This window comes from Corvus kubaryi, unplaced genomic scaffold (genome assembly GCF_017639235.1).
Source record: "Corvus kubaryi isolate FWS band 111438036 unplaced genomic scaffold, C.kubaryi_AGA036_p1.0 37396, whole genome shotgun sequence".
Classification (NCBI taxonomy): Eukaryota; Metazoa; Chordata; class Aves; order Passeriformes; family Corvidae; genus Corvus; species Corvus kubaryi.
In genome coordinates this window covers 11,634,832-11,652,183 of record NW_024581135.1, presented here as the reverse complement: position 1 = coordinate 11,652,183, position 17,352 = coordinate 11,634,832, and the positions used below count along the sequence as shown (strand labels likewise).

General features: G+C 45.3%; 1 protein-coding gene across 3 annotated transcripts in view; it reads left to right on the top strand.

Moving 5' to 3' along the window:
* The window catches only part of GLI2 (GLI family zinc finger 2), a 190,617-nt gene that overhangs the window by 134,288 nt on the left and 38,977 nt on the right, over positions 1-17,352 (top strand). For all 3 annotated transcript variants that reach the window (XM_042041003.1, XM_042041004.1, XM_042041005.1), the window contains 2 exons: positions 14,319-14,521; positions 16,199-16,390. In XM_042041003.1, the coding sequence (XP_041896937.1) occupies positions 14,319-14,521; positions 16,199-16,390 (395 nt within the window). The remainder of the gene's footprint in view (positions 1-14,318; positions 14,522-16,198; positions 16,391-17,352) is intronic.

Genomic DNA, 17,352 nt, shown 5'->3' with positions numbered 1-17,352 from the left:
AGTTCAGGGTTCTGTCAGCCTGGTTTCTCCTTCCTTGATCTCCGCTAAGCAGGGTTTGCATGTCTGGTGAATTGTGTGACGGTTTCTGATAAGGATGGACGGTGAGCAGAGACTTGGGATTGATTTCTGTGCAGGTGTCAAATTGCTTCAGGTATGTCACTCTGGTGCAGCATATTTGGTGAGTGACCTTTCCCAGGGTGACTCAGTGAGTAAAGGGCACAAATTGACAGACAGAAAATTCCTTAAGGTGTTTTGTGCTGAAGAGCAGATTGTGCTCCCTCCCAAAGTCTTGCACTAGATGCAGTGGTTTCCTATCCCTTCGTTTGGTTTTTGACTACATTGCCAAACTGGACTTTTTCCAGGATCTGGTTTCTGTGATTGACTTCATTACTTTGTTTTTCATAAACCCAACCCTTCCTGCTCTGTGTTTATTGGTGCTCTTCTCCCAGGCAGGGCAATTCTGTGGTTCTCACATTCACCAGCAAAATTGCTGCGATCTACGAACTTCTAGTGGAGAAAGGATTTGTGTGTACATGTGGGGGGTGTGTGTGTAGTCTTCCTTACCTACCAGTGCAAGGTCTCAGTCTAATCTCCTGCTCCTGTTACCATCCTCACTGGGTGAAAGCTGGGCTGGAAGTAGTCTCCTGGACTACTGTGTGCCATGGTCTGCACTCCCCAATCACATTTGAGCTTCAGTTGAAAGAGCCAGTGGCGTCCAAGAGGAAATCTTTAAAAATTAACCTGTAGACTTTTAGAAGCTTGAAGGCTGAAGGTAGAAGATGGACATGGTGCAGCCAGGCAGTGTGGCATCTTGGGAGGTGTTACAAGAACTTGACAAATATGCCTGTAAAAATCCATGGGTACAATAGCATGAGCTGCATTTGTTGTTAATTTTTGACTTGTCGAACTTTTGTCCTCCTTCACTGAGCAGATTGAGAGCTTTCATGTGGGATTTCTGTAATTAAAAGCTTATCTCCTGCCAAGAGGTCCTTATAACTTCTTGCACTTGCTCTGTCCCTCAGATACTCTATGACTGACCTTAGAAAATGGCCTGTGCCTTTTTTTTCATTGGCTAGAAACTCCTTTATAGTAGGCATGAACGGTTGTATTAATCCTTGTGGTTTTCACAAGTACTAAAAGTGTACTGCATGCTAGATAAGAGTAATTATATTGCCATTAGATCATGAACAGCTTTACTGTACTGTGATGTGACGTACACAAAAGGAATTGTGAATATTGGCAGTTCAGATCTGGATAGTTGAATTTCCTTTGTTACTAATAACACTATAGATTATTTAAACCATAAAATATTTTTTAAATCCACATTATTTTCACCTGTTACATCCTTATTTAAACAAATCAAGCAGCTGATAGAACTAAATAAAAAAAACCCCAAAACATGCAAAGTGCAGGATCTTAAGTTCTATTCTCAAAGTAAAGTTCAAGATAGAAGAATTTCTTACTGAAATCCCATCAGCAGCCTTTTCCTACAATGAATGCATGTAGGACCTTACACCCCACTGAAATCAGCTTGAGCTGCAAGTGATACTTGATGGTGCAAGAACATGACTGATGGGACTTTCAAAAACTTCTACCACATGGAAAACCTCACTACTGGGATTTCAGCATAGCTTTGATTTCCAGGTTTGGTTTGTTTGCCACTGAGTTGTCTAAAATGAATAAAGAAATCCACTGCACCTGAGCAGTTCTGATTTCTCATTTCCAGACCACAGTACAATGGCCCTGTGTTTGCCTTTTTCAAAACCAGAGAGAAATGTTTAAATAACATTTTGTGCTGAATTATTAAAACTGCTGCAAATGTTTCCATTAAAATTTGAGTATGTTTAATATCCCTTCTCTTGAATTTTAAATAGAACCAATACTTGGTGACTTAATTGCCCAGCAATATCTCTTTTTTAGTTTTTTGCCTTGTATTAATAAAATGAGTGTATTTACATAGTTCCAACCTAAGCACATCTCGTTTTACTGACTAATTGCCTCATTTAAAGGGCACACAGTGTTAACACCTTTTGGCTTGCCTGAGACTTTACATCATGCTGCATGCTGAATCCCATAGTGAACTTTATCCTATGCAAAAGATAAATCATGTTTTCTATCCTTCTTGATAAAATGTTCAAAAAAACCCCTCCACAACTCTCTGGTCGTTTTAAACTGTCCCCCCATTGAGGACATTGAGGTTGTGTTCAGACTACCTAGAGTACCATCTCAGACAGAGTCTGGCTGCTGTTATGGAAAGCAGTGGCTGTAACCTGTGAGTTGAGCACCTGCAGGTGCCCATGCATCCATCTCTTCCTCGGCTCTGCATAGTTTGAGTGTGCAGAAACAGGGCTGGGGGTCTCATCCCTCTCACCACTTAAATGCCACATAAGCTGGTGTCTGGTGAGATGCAGGAAGGGTGATTTTTGAGGTTGTGAAGTGATGAGGATCCTCCTGCTTCTGCCCCTGGATCAGCAGTAGAGGAGGCACCAGAACTGTTAGTGTGAGGAGGATGTCTGGGGGCCTTTGCCAGCACTGATGCTGTAAAAAACCCCTGCTTTTCAGGAAGCACCCCAAACCCAGCTGAAATTCCCTGGAAGGGGAAGCATAAAGGGTGGCTGTGCCTCTGCCATTGCAGCATTTAGGAGAGAAACAGCTTCAGCGACTTGGCATCAACCTGGTGCTTTTGGGAATTAGATGTGACATTTGAGGTCAGGTTGGCATAACTTAAGGGTCATCTAAGGACTGGAGATACTGAATTTCCTACTTTTACCCAGCTGTGCTTAGTGCCCAGTTTTAACCTGAGCTGAAGGAAGGTCTGGGGTATCTTGTATTGATGAGAGGCCCCATGCAGGCAGAGAGCAGTGGCCAGAAGTGAGGCCATGGCACAGCCCTAAGGACAGAAGCCACTGGAGGGTGGTGGTGTGGTGATGAACTGTCTGTGCTCAGGCCTCCTCTCCTGCCAGGCCGATGAGCACCAGACCTGCTGGACACCAACACAGCCATGGTGGATATGCAGGACCGGGTTCTCTGGCCTGGAAGGGCCATGTGTGTGTGTGTACATCACTCTCCAGCTACAATGACAACGGCTCTTTGAAATGCTTTTCTGCATTTGCATTTGCAAAAGCTGGATAAGCCTTTTTAAAAAAAAAATCTGATAAGTAGCAGGCAATTGAATTAACCACTGTTGACTGTATTGCTGTCTCTTAACAAACTCCATCTGTATGGTCTCCCTTTTGTAGACACAATTTTATAACTTAATTTCCCTACCAAAACATCAGTGTTTACTTAGTAAGAAATCTGTTCTTTGTCAGCTTAAAACAGTGATTTCTTTATTACCACTCTGCGCAAGGAATGACAGCACAGAGTTGGCACTGGAGCAAGTCTGGTTGAGTCTACAGCGTTGTAATGGAAACAGGGTGAACTGAGGGTCAAGTATAATGGGATTTGTATACAGAAATGTGTCTGCATAAGGAATAGCTGCATGAGATAAGAAAGATGAGGCCTGCAGGTCTCCTGTTGCGTGGTGTTGGGAAGGGGATATTGCTGTAGGTACACAGCTGACACAGGAGATGGGGTTACCTCTGCACTGGCGTGGCAAAGCTCCCTAAATCACTCGTGCCTATTCCTGTGCCAGCTGATGTTGGTGGGTGTAGGATGGATTGGGGCAGTGGTCAGGGATTACTCTAAGAATATTTTGTTTGTAATTTTTACTGATTTTGGGAAGCATAAGGGTCAGTGAGGGGTTTTCAAGCTGTTACAGTCTGTGCCCTCCCTAAAAATTTTCTAGCAGAGTTGTTGAACATAGTATAGTGAATTTGGCCTGAATAGTAAGAGGCATGCAGAGATTTTTTTGCTGTCTTTCACAGCCCCTACAGGGGTTTTTAGTGATTCCCAAGGGTTTTGCAAACCACAGGTTGAAAAGCACTAGTGTAAACTTCCAGCAGTAAACAGCTGGGGAACATCAGATCCGTATTCCTGCCTTGATAAATGTGTTATATTTTCCTATGCCGTTGAAAAACTGAAAGAATAGGAGAGCAGCTGTAGTCAATGACACCAACGGATCTGGGAGCAAAGGAGTTTTGCAAGGAAGATTTTTTGGGTGGTTACATGGCAGATGAGATATAAAACACCTCATCTTTTCTTACCATGAGGTGATGATTTGGGGGTGGGGGAAGCATCCTGGCTCCTTTGAAGTATGTTCAAGTTGTACAGTGCAGTGAGCAGTGCTGGGGTTTTACCATAGGACTGGGCTTCTGTTTACTGCTTTTACCTTCTCCTGCTGTAGAGCCTTTCTCAGTCTTACATTGCAGGCTAGAGCTGGCAGAGAAATGCCAGTTGTTTATTGCAGGCTGTTGGAGAGAGACTCTGAATTATTTTGCTTAACTTTTCCCTATGGAAAATTAGACCCTAGCAGAATGTTGTCCAGATTTTTTAAAACATTTATGTCTCATTCATGTTCATTTTCTTCCTAATGATAAAAAAAAAAAAAAGGAATAAAATGTGATAGGTTAAAAAGAAGAAATTCATGTTGAAGTGCTGATTTATTGTTAATTCTCTTATTTTGTACAGAAAAGTCAAGATGCTTCCAAGAATAAAGCTTTTTTGGAATAAAAAGGGTTTATTCCCTTCAGTCATATCAGTGAAAAACTTTTACCTAGTTCTGCTCTTCACTATATAATTGCTTGCTTTTCAGCATACTCGTTGCAAAGCAAAGGCTGGTTAGATCAGCCAGTCTGCTGGATCAGATCTTACATTACATCTTGAGCTCTTTGAGTGCCATTAGCATTTCCTTTTAGAAGTGAAGAAATATTGACAGTTTCTTAGGTTATCTCGCATTTTACTGCACGTTAGGGCACTTCAAAGTCTTTATGTAGTGATGGGAACTGTCATGAAGTAGATGTGAAAAGGGCCTTTGGTCCAACTAAATCTGTCAGCAAAAAGATTTAGGGCAGGTGGTTATTATTAGAAATCAATGTATTTATTATATATTGTTCAGGAATATTTCCCTTTGGAGGTTACTGTGAGTGCTATTGCTGTTTAAAATGTGTCAAATGCCAGTAAAATTAATTCCTGCAGAAAACCCAGGGAGCCCCAGCCAAAAGCTTTGTTATTATGGGAAGACACGTCTCTTACTCCTTTGTGCTGTGATGCACCAGAGGCAGGTACACACACAGCACACCAGCAGAGTGCCTGGCACATGTCTGTGTGTGTGTGAGATGTATTTCTGTGCAACTATCACAATCACCTCTATGTACTGACAGAGCTCCTCTGACTGCTGTGTCTGGAAAGGCTTTGTAGAGATCTGTGCTGTACCTGTTCCCATTTTGTTATATTCCCCTTTGTAAACTATGGGGTTTGGTTACTTCTGGTTAGTTACAACAGCTTACTGCTGCTTAGGGCAAGTGTGTCATCTTTCTAAAGCTTGAACACCAATGGTTTTGTCCTGTACTTTAGAAAAGAGAAGCAGGACATTTCAGGGTTTTGTAATTAATTGGATGTAGGTTTTCCTTCCTTGGTGTCTTGTTTAGCTATAGGATTTAAGTTATAGGACCTTGGATTATGGGAAGAGGACATTCCCAATAGAAAAGGAGCATATTAGCAGAAACATTAATGCTGGAAGTTGTTGTCCTGGAACAAAGATTCATTTTCCATTCACCCCATGATTTACAGCACATTCCAACCAAGTGATTTGGCTATGGTCTTCTGGCATAACATTGTTTGCCCTTTCCCTGACATTTTGCATATAAAGAAAAGTTATGAGCTTCTTGGGCATTCAAGGTACCAGGAAATGCAGGAGTCTACCTAATTTGTTAACATGAAATTATAGATGTCAGACACAGACTCTGTTAGTTAACATTGGTTAGAGTAATGCTGCAGCCAGTTGATTGTATTACAGTCATGATGAAGAGGAATGGTTTTTTTTTGCTTTTCTGGGATATGACAGGTATGGAGCCAAGGCAGATTTAAAGTGTAATGAATGAATAAGCATTTTCGGTGGTTTGCCTGACTCTTCCATGAGCTCCGTTGCTGTGGTGTTGCTGCCACTGTCTTTCTCTTTCCTCAATGGGTTAGGGCTGTCATAACACGGAAACAGACTTTTCCAAAGTAGTATAGGAATTGTCTTTTAAATGCTAAACCCATCTGTAGCACTTGAATGTTATAACCTTTTAAGGGAGAGAAGCCTCCACCCAAAAGTAGCATAGGAAGAAGACACTGGGCAGGGATAAAAAATTCAGATTTCTTCCCCACAAACATACACTTCCATTTGTTTTCCCAAGCCCAATGTCTTCACAGCTACAAGCAAAGTATTCACTTGAAAGTGCTAATATCCTCAACATGTGTCCCAAGGGAAAACATTGAGATGCAGAGAAACAGCTGTGTCACATCCGACACATCTCTCTAACACCCATTTCCCACATCCCCACACCAGTGTTGACTCCTCTCAGATCTCCCTCAGCTCTGCCATCAGGATCTGGTCTGTGTCTACACCTCTCCCCATCTTTTTCCCCACCAATTCCCACCAGACTTGCTCCTCCAATCCACCATGCCACTGCCTAGCCTTCATCCCCTCCCCACCCTGAGCCTGCAGCGTTTTGACACCCCAGCTCTCAAATTTTGTGACTATTGGAATCAAGTTCTCGTGTCTGGTGGTTTCAAACTGAAGCTCACATGCCTCCAGGTTTGCACTGCTCCTTAGCTTTGCTTTCTTTCACTGGCTTCTGTACTTCTATCCACACTTTCCTTCATGTCTTTTCTCTCACTTTTCTTCCTTCTCTCCGCCTCATCTACCTTCCTTGAAGTTCCCCTTCTTAAAATATGCTTCTTCTCTGAAGGCTTTCATCACTAATCTCTCAAGAAACTATCTTAGAGCCTCATCTGCTGTGCTTTGATTTATTCGTTGTGCAGTTTTTTTGGCAAGTATCTCACAAGAACTGAGCTGGTCATCCTTCTACCTCCATTCCTAAAGAAAAGCTTGTGTGAAGAGGTGGGCTTTCAGAACTTAAATTAAAAGATCATGTAAGTAAGATAATTGGATAAAAAAAGGATATTAGGATCTGAAACAGAATGTTTACTTGCTTTGATGTGCTTTGGGAACATATGTCTGCACAGTGGGTTGTGTGGCTGATTAAGTATGAAACAATCCAAGAAAAAATCACGACTATTAAGCTTAAATCAAAGATCTCTCCCTAAGACACTAATTTGATTTGGGTTTGAAGGTCCCATATCAACCCTAATTTCTACCTTTGATGTCTTGCTTCTTTGTGTGTTGTATAATGGAGGGCAACCTTACTTATAAAAATTTGCGGTTTTCTTCCATTTTAAAAGCAAATATTGTTATTGTTGTTGTGTTGCAGTTGTGGCTACAAATGTCAGCCAAAACTAGACCCATGTTGTGGTAAATGCAGCACAAATGCAATAAGAAACCATGTGTGGTCAGGAGAATTTTTAATCTGAGAACGAATTCCTGTATTCAGGTTCCCAACTTTGCTCCTTCCAAAAGTTGCCCCTGTCCCCTCTGAGGCTGCCAACAACCTGCAAGCTTAAAAACATTGTTAACTTATGGTGAAACTTAGATGAAAAAAGGTTTCAAGCTCTAAACCAAAACACTTTTGATTTCATGATTAAAAAATAATATATATCAGGTGAAGTCAAATAGGTTGATTTGTTCTTGGGGTTAGATATTTTAAATTTAGGATTGAAGTCAGGTATGTTCTGGAATGGTCTTTCAAAAGGAGAAATGAAAGATGTTTACACTTTTTTTCCACTTTTAAAACCAAAAATTTTTTTTTTTCACCTGGAGCAAGTATTTTAAATTGACCTCATGTGCTAGAAGTTGCATTAAGTCTAAGGGATGGGAAAAATCATGCAAAGAAATTGTACCTGCCTTAGACTATGATACTGTGTAGATGAAAAACAGAGGAGTCACGTTGGAGACCTGTTCTTGTTGCTCCTGCCATCACTGGCAGAATTTGCTTTGATTTCAGTAGTACAAGATTAGACTGTAGGCATGGCAACTACCACTGCCAATGGATGTGGAGTGGGATTTTCATAGTGTCTACCTAAATCCTTCTCAAGGCACTGCCCAAACCACAAATTCACAAATAAGGGATTTCCTATTCAGAGATTTGTGTCTGTTAAGGCCCAATGGAACTACCACAGTTACCTGATCTGACACCTGTAACACTGGCCATGGGATTCCCCTCTTTAATTTCTACAGTGGGAGAAATTACTATTTCCTACTATTAAAACTCCAAGCCTTGCAGTGCACTTAAGGCCCATCTTTTAGAAAAAACATCTAGTTTTGCTGTACAGTCTTGTTGCAATGCTGAATTTACCAATTCCATCCATAAACCCATCTGATGGGAACTTACCCTTGTTGTTAAGAATATCTTTTAAAACAGATGTTTTATTGTTATAAATCTTTTATTATTATTTTTGTGCTTCCTTTTTAGCTCAAATACACGTTTGAGGGGAAAAGAGAAAATACAAACTGCATGAAACATGCCCAATAAATTTCTGCAGAAAAGCTGTCACAATTTTTGTCCAGATTCACAATCTCTGTAACATCTTATAAGTGAGAGCATTAACTGCTGAATTAGCAAAGGTAGCTCTGATTTTCTATATATTCATCTTTCTGAATATGAAAAAAAATTATTAACCTTATTTTAGAGCTGAGAAGATACAAGGGAAAAAAAAATTACTTGTGCTGTGCATCCTGATGGAGAGGGGGCTGGGAGTTGTCTCTTGAGTCCCCATCCCGATCTCTTTGTAGAGGGATACATAGGCTGGTTCTCCAAGTTGATAGTTTTATATTCGATCATCAGGTCACTTTAGTGGGTAATTATCAACTTGTTGCAGTGCTGGGAGAGCTGGGAAGCACGAGTGATTCCCCATCACCTCATTACCAGGCTGCCCCGCGCTCCCTGGCAGCGGCTGGGGGGAGAGGCGGCTGCAAGGCAGCTCTGTGCTGCTCCTGCAGCACATCCTCTGCTCTCCGAGCTGAAAAGACGGCAGGGAGGGAAATCTTTGTGAATGATCAAATGCCATGTGAATTTGATAGTCGTGGCCCAGGTTTGACCTCTGGAAGTTACCTTGTTTTGAGGGACCTCGTGGGGTTTGATCCTGAGGGTACCGCACAACTGTCGCGACCTCTCGCCCTTCCTGTTGTAAGGGACTTTACATCAGAAATAAACAGAGGTGAAGCTGAGGGGCTGGTGAGAGCTGTTTAGACTGAATCATTTAGCATGAATCCTGGGGCACTTCAGGTTTCCTGTTGAATACAGGTTTGGCATCCCATCCATTCAGTGTCTGCCATGAGAGCAGTCCATTTTTCAGTCATCTATATGGCTCTCCTCCATCTCCTTCAGACAAAAGTGGTGTTCTGGGAAAACAGGACTTGGAAAAATGGGCTAGGAAGTTTTATATAAAACAAAACAAAAGCAAGGGGTTTTATGTGGGGTTTAGAAAGGATTGTTGGTTTTAAGAGCTTTTTTCTTATGGCAAAACTCTACCAGGCTATGGTACTCCTCCCCGTGAGTAGTTCTGTTCCTTGCTTCTATGTCTGTTTAGCAGCTATGCCTTTCTTTATTGTAGAACAAAGCAATTGCCTTCAAGTGTCCATATTCCATTAAGCATATGGAAAAGTATTCAGCCCTTTGTTTTCTGCAGAATGAATTTATTTGTCACATAAGTATTAATTTAGACTAGTCATGGAACATTAGTGCTTGATAATTGTCTGCATTTTTCTGGGGTTTCTTTAACTGGTGGAGATTATTTCAGAAATGTGCAACTTCTTTAACTGTTACATTCATTGCTGAGGGCCCCTTGCAGAGGCAGCAGACTCACAGCAGTGGCGAGATGCGGTGAGATGTTGCTTCATCTCCGCTACGTAGGATTTTGGGATTGCTGATGCATGTCCACAGAGGGAGAGCAGGAGAAAGACACCCCAAGGCCCTGTTCAAAGCAGCCAGCACAGATTTTGCCAGTCCCTGTGGTCTTCCCTACTCAGGAGCCCAGCCCAGTTCCTCAGAGAGGATGCTGCTCCTCTGCTGTGGGACCACGAGGGTTCTTTCTTGGCACTACATCCAGCAGTGGCATCAAAGAAGAGCACCTGCCAGGCTCCAAGGCACGCACAGGAACATAGTGCTCTGCCTCACTGAAAACCACAGGCTGAGGTTTCTTTGTCTTGGTTTTCAAAGCAAACTACCAGCTCCTTCCCCCAGACTTTGGGATAAGACTGCAGAGCTTCAGCTGAGCTGTCACTCCTTTCAGCAAAACCCGAGAGGCAGGAAAATTAAGCAGATCTCTTTTCCCCAGTGAAGGACTGTTAAGGAGTGACCAGGTCCTGGGAAACCACCAGAAGTCTCCCAGTGACCCACAGGCAGTGTGTGTCTCATCTCAGATGCTGGTATCTCTTCTTCTGCTGATCGTGCTCCTCTGCTGTCATGTGTTACCACTGCCTCACAGTTCTGCTCTGCAGGTAGCTGAAGACAGGGAAATTGTGCCAAGATTTCTGCCCTCCCAGAGGGGTCATCCACTGTTCTGGTAAAGACCTGCTCTCTAAAGCCTTTAGCTGCTTGTATGCCCCCACCATCAGCATGAGGCCCAGCAGCCCTTAGGTGGCATCAGGTAATATCTCTCACAGTTCAGTGTCTCCCTCTGTTAAAGAGCAGCAAAGGAAAAGCCTCTCCTGGGTAGGGGAGGAAATGAATCCAGGCTCATGTGCTTTGTCAGAGATGCAAATTGCTCTACGAGTCCTGAGCATTAATTATAAAGCCTGGGCTTCTCGCTGGAGCCGCGGGGAAAACAGGCCCCTGGCTCACATTAAATTTAATGGCGTTTGGACACCCAATTCCCTTAGCCTATTTGAAAACCAGAATCCCACTTTCTCCAGATATACATGTGGTCCAGTGAAATCCCTCATCCCACTGCAGACGGCAGTGTTTTTACAATGTTGTGTTCAGCAAAGCCAAGAGCTCTCCCTCAGGTGGTGGGGTGCTTTCCTCATGCTATCTGTGGGATCCAGGAAAGAAGCATGGATAGCAGAGGTCTGGGCAGGGAGCTCTGTGGACAGGCTGAAGAATGCAGCTCTGTCACCATGGTTTCGTTGCATGGGCTGGTTCACCACACCAAGCTGAAGGTTGTCCCACTGCAGGGTGCGGGGCATGGGCATGGAGAGCCCTGCATGCCCTGGATGTGAGCTGGGCATGGGGACAGAGCTGCCTTCCTCCAGCACTGCTTCATCTCTCATTCACTGCCTCTAAAGAGCAGGATGTGATGGTTCTCCTCTGCAAGGAGCAGACCTGTGAGGATACAGCTGCCTCTCACTGTGTAGTTGCAATGCCAGTGCGATGGCTCAATGTGGGACATAGGAATGAGGTAAGAAAAAATGCAACATGGAAAAAAGTGGGAAAAAAATTCAAACCTTTGGGGAGTTAGGAGCAGAGGATGCCCCTGTCTGAGTGAGTTGTTCCTGGTAGGCATCTCCAGGAAGCCACGTTATTTTGCAATTTGCTGTGCTATGGGATGTTGTTTTGCTAGAATTGTAGGTGTACAACAGTGAGAGGTGATATCTGCCTGGGAGGGCTCACAGGAGCCAGACCTTGATGGGAGTATGGCTGTCCTAGTCCACAGATGGAACAATGAGCAAGGACAGGCTTTAAGCAGAGCCATAAGGAGCTGCCTGCTCTCTAGCCCAGTCTTTGTGCACAGGGCCAACTTCATGTTCAAACACCAGCTGGGTTTCCAGCTGCATGCATTTTGGGGAAATTCTTGATCTTTTTCCCAGTGTTACCTCTTTGTACAGGGTGGAGTTTTCCTATTCTGAGGGATTCCAGCATTTCTGCCTAATTTAGTACAGAGAAAATGAACAGCAAACCCTTCATATTGTTATACGCATTTTAGATGTCGGCCTCACAGTTTGATCAGCAGAGGCTCCGAAGGCTCGTAAACCTGGTAATACATAGTTCCAGGACTGCATCAAAGAAGTTCACAACCCTTTTGGGAGAAGCTGTGAGTACTGATGAAAGAGGGAACTTATTGTATATGTAAGAAAACTTCTTTCATGGCTTATGTATTAAGGCAGGCTCTGTGGCCCAGGGAAGATTGGGGCTGCTTTTAATTTACATCGCCCCTCACTTATATTAAGTCTTCGTCAGAAGAAAAATTAGTCAGATGTTTTCTTAATGACATCATTTTTTTTAATCCTGTTTCATTTTTTCCAGATGAGGCGGTGGAGATTATTAGAAATGAATTGAAACTAAATCTGGAACAGAGACTTTGATTCACTTCTCCCTCCTCCCCGGTAGAAATAAATTGGTCGGCTCCGTGCTCGGATGCCTTTATTAGCAGCCTCGACAGAAACCAGCCCCAGCGGCCTCGGCTGCAGCTTCCTGAGCTCGCCGCCGCCACGGCTGATGTCATGGCGAGAGGCACCGGAGAGTGACTTTGGTCACCCCATAATTTTGGTAATGGAAGGCCATGGCAACACAGGTGGGGAGGTTATGAGGTCTGAAATAGCCATGCCATCATCAGTTTGTCTTTCAGTGTCATGAAAGAAAACAGGGTCGATGCTGGTGGGTGTTCCTCTGGCAAAACCCCAGCCTGGGTCTGATGAGCCACCTGTTTTGGTGGCTGTGCTTCTCCACAGAGCCTTTATGTGTGATGGGTTTTCACTGCCTGGTATTTCATGCCACTGAGCCACAGTGTGTATTGCTACAGGAAAGTACTTTGAACTATAAATATTTCAGAAAGCATTTAATTTACTACCCATCAGCAGAAAGTGTTCAAAAAGCCACAAGGTTTACTAATTTATCGGAAAGACAGAGAAACACACAGAAGATCAAACAAAGACAAACATGCTTGTTAAACTGCTGAATAAGTATGCAAAGCTTGTATTACATTTCTGTGTGGTTTTGTTGATATGCAAGTATTACAAATAAATTGAAATACACCTGAACTGTTGATAAGGCAGGGTGGGACTGAGATCCTGAGCTGCTGGTGGTGTATCGAAACTGCTCAGACCATCATGTTTGTAGTCTGTGCATGGAGAGACAGATCTTACATGCACTCACTAATGGCATATTTGGATAGTCTTAGTGAAGGGCCTTTGTAATACCCTCCCTTAGATCAGCCCACATCCCAGATCCCTGACCTCCAAATCCCTGTTGTCTTCTGTGCCCAGGGTGCAGCCCCCCAGGGTGCACATCCATGTCCCTCAGCTTTGCCAGAGCACCCAGCCAGGGACGAATGCTGTCCCTGCTGTGACCTGTGTGTCAACACCAGCTCTGCTTCCAGCAGTCTGTGAGTACAGAGGGAGCTAATACAAAGCAGATTTTGCTCTTTTGTTTTGCCTAATGACAGCTCTGCCTCATTTAGTTTCTAGCTCAGATTTTCTGCTTCTCAGGTCAGGGTGAGTAACTTTTCCTCCTTTGCACCCTCTGTGGTTTGTCTAAGACGCTGGAGGGTACAGTAGGGCACGTGTCTGGGAGAAGTCTGCAGACTTTCTCTTCCATCCTTTTTCACCCTTCAAAAAACTGCTTAAGCACTGAAACACGCATGTGACTTACTTTTGTTACCTGCTGAATCCCCCAGCATTTACTGACTTTATTCTCAGGTAGCACTTGGGCTGAGGAAGATCTGAGGGATTTAAGAGAGGCGGCCCCCAGAAAGCATGCAGTAAAACCTCTCATGAACTTTTGCCCTCTGAACCATACCACCAGCCTGTCAAGGAGGTTTGTGCTGGCCGTGATGGATGCAGGAGGTTGGGCTGCTGCGCCGGCACGGGCCAAGCCACGCGTGCTGGGCTGAGCAAAGCACAGCTCAAGATCGCATAAGTTCTCCTTGCAGCATTTCCATCCTTGCACAGACTGCCCTGTCCAGGGCTTTCTGCATGTGGCAGCACTAAACATCTGGATATCCAGGGGCAGTGAGGAGTTTGCAAACCCCAGGTTTGCTTCAAATATCTTTGTGTGGCTAGCCTCCCTGTGCAAGGAGGTGGGGTGGGATCTCTAGCACAGGGTGTGTTCCATGCCTGCTCTATGTGCAGGCACTGCCTAAAGCAGCTCATGCTCCTTTCCACAACAGCCCAGCTGGGGTGAGCCACCTTGCACAAATACATATTTAGTGCAATATTGGTTCGTGTCCACGGGAAGTTTGGGAACTTCAGACTCTGCATATGCCAAGAAGGGAGGGTTTTCCCACTATGCTTGAACTCCTCTCTTGGGGACGAAGGTAGTGGGGCAGGACAGAGAAGGGTGGCAAGCAGCTTTGCCTGCTCTGGGTGGCTGTAAGTGACAGCGTGTCTGTTTCCTTCCCAGGCCTCCTCCTCTGAGCGGCAGCCCCGTCATCTCCGACATCTCCCTCATCCGCCTGTCTCCGCACCCCGCCGGGCCTGGCGAGTCGCCCTTCAGCCCACCACACCCCTACGTGGCACCCCACATGGAGCATTACCTCCGCTCTGTGCACAGCAGCCCCACGCTCTCCGTCATCTCTGCTGCCAGGGGCCTCAGTCCTGCCGACGGTAAGACACTGTGCTACTGGTACTGCAGCGATTTTGTAGCTCACCAGAACTGAAATTCCCTAAAACCCGGGGATTTACAGCTGCAAAGGCTCCGCAGCTGCTCTCTGAAGTGGGAGAGCTGTCTCTTTTTGTTTTCTTTTTTCCCCTTTAACTACACATTTGTTTTGCATCATCGCACTGAGAAAGCAGAGCGTGAGAATAGCTATTACTGCTGGATCATATTATAAATATTTTGCTTAAAGTACGTTCCTTTCTGCAGCACTCTCTTTCTCTCTTAGGAGCTTCCCTGTTCTTATGTCTCTACTGGGAGCCCAGCTTTCCCCAGAGAGGGTCGTAGTTGTTCTGGCTGCCTGACCTGGCTGAGACTGATGTTGCAGGGGAGACAATGCCAGCTGGGTTAGCCCCTGTTGGCTTTGTGTCTGGGGTCAGGGTGGCTCCTGAGTGAAGGCAAGGGGCCATACTTTCTTCCTCCTTACTCCTGAGCTGCCCCACAGCAGTCTTCAGGGAAGGTGAGGATGTGTGGGAAGCTGGCTCTGGGTGCAGGCAGAGGTGATCATGCTCTCTGAGCCCTATCAGACCCCACGTTGGGGAGATGGGGACAAAGAAATCCAATAGGGAAAGGGGAAAATGCACGACACAGCTTCCACTTGGCAAGGTGTAAGTCATGCCTTACTTCCTCAGAAGAGCTTCATTACACAGTTGCAGGTGGCTCCTCAGTGCCCAGGGAAGCTGGGCTTTGGGGACTTGGTCTCTGCATGCCCAGCAAACCCAGCATGCTTTGGCTCCTAAGCTGCTGCAGGGGCCAGCGGCCCTTCAACGCTGCAAAGCAAAGGGCACCAGAGAGCAACAAGGCCCCTGGATTAGTATCTGGCAACATGAAACTATCTTGTATGACTAAAACAACATCACTATAGTGATGGGGACATGCATATGTCTTCTTCCCTCCCCTAAAAGGTCATCCAAATTCTCAGGCACCCGCCACAGAGAGGTCTGATGGGTGGTGCATGGGTGCGTTCTGCCCTGTCCTCTCCTTCCAAAACCAGTTTCATTGTTTGCTGCAGAAGAAAGGCATTGTGGTTTGGGTTGCTTTTCTTTTCCTCTCTTTTTTTTTTCTTTCCTTGTTTAAGGTGGTGGTAAATAAGTTAATGGGGCAAGCGGGTGGGGAGGCAGGTTTGAAAAATTACAGCTGGGAGAAAGTGAGTGTAATTGGCTTTGGCAGCCAAAATGGTTTTATGCTGCCAGACACTAAACCTAGCTCTATGCATTAGACCTTGGCTTTAATTTCCTCACGCTGCTATCGGGAACTGGGCTGCATTTGTCTTTCCTTCCTAATAGGCAGGGATGTTAATGCTGACAGGGTTACTGCTGTCGGCAGCCTGGGCCCTCTCCCCCCTCCCAGGGGTGCTGGCTGCGTCCAAACTGGAAGATTATTAGAAGGGGGAGCGAGAGATTGTTTATAAATTTGCGGAAATGGAGGAATGCAGAGGCCCCAGCCTGGTCTCCTTTGTCCGCAGAAGCACGCCCAAGCACACGTCACACGCGCCCTACACGGAGCCGTGCGGCTGGGGCTGGCGGGGGGCGCGGGGGGAGACGGGGCCACCAACGTCAGCTCCGAGGTCTAACACTGCGGTGGGAACCTTCTCCCCATGTTTCTCTCCTCGCTTGCGGCTCCAACAGTGGCTCATGAGCACCTGAAGGAACGAGGCCTCTTCGGGCTGCCCCCACCACCACCGGGAGCCAACCCTGCTGACTACTACCACCAAATGACGCTGATGGCTGGCCACCCAAACCCCTATGGGGACCTCCTCATGCAGGGTGGGGGAGCAGCCAGCACAGCCCACCTCCACGATTACTTCAGCCCCGTTGATGGTGAGTAACAGCTTGGGTTCTTCCTGGCATGGCTGAAATTTTGGGGTAGATGGATGGAACTGCCCTCCAGTTGAAGGTTGCTTTATGTGGTCACTCTGCCCTGCTGTAACCTTTGGGTGCTGCAGTATAATTTTTGGCTTAAAAGGTCACCTCCTTCCATAAATATATATAAAATAATCATAATTTAAAATATGTACATCCTGGTCTCTTAGGGAGGATGGCATGGCTGTGGCATGGCTGTCGCATGTGTAGGAGATAGGCTGGTCCAGCAAGCTGGGCATTGCTGCTGTCCTGCTGCACTGACCATGGGGGACCAGAGCATGCGTGGGGACAAGCTTCATCTACAGCTCCCCATCCCACTCTGTGTTTTGACTGCTTGGTGTCTGGGGTGAAGGCGGGCCATGTCCATGCATAGCCATGCTAGGCACAGTGGACTTCTCATCTTGGTTGGGACCTCTCAGGTCTACAAGGAGAGAAAATATCTGAACAGGGAGACACGCTGGAAAGAATATAATAGTACTTTGTGCAAGGAAATACAAAAAAGCAGGAATGTGGTATTTGTGATAGCAGTGGGTGTTACAAACTCAGAAAGCTCTTGCTCCTGGCTAAATGAAGAAGAAACAGAATCATGTTAGGCACTGCAGTGCTGAGTCACCCCTGTGGCCTGACTGCTGCCCTGGGAAGAGACTATCTGGAAGCATATATGAGGTCTGAATGCTTTTAGAGCTGTTAGAAATGTCTTTCCTTTCATTTCATGCTACATTTTGCAAGAACTGGGGTTGTCAGATATTACAGAGGGCAGTTTGGGGATTATTTCTGCTGCAAGAAGGCGAAGTCTCAGCTCAACTTTCAGATTCGGCGTCTGTTTCCTGGGATGTCTTTGGATTTGCCTGTGGACCATTATAATTTTTGGAGTGGAGATCTGCATCATTTCATTACCGCTTCAAAGTTTCTGTTGTTGA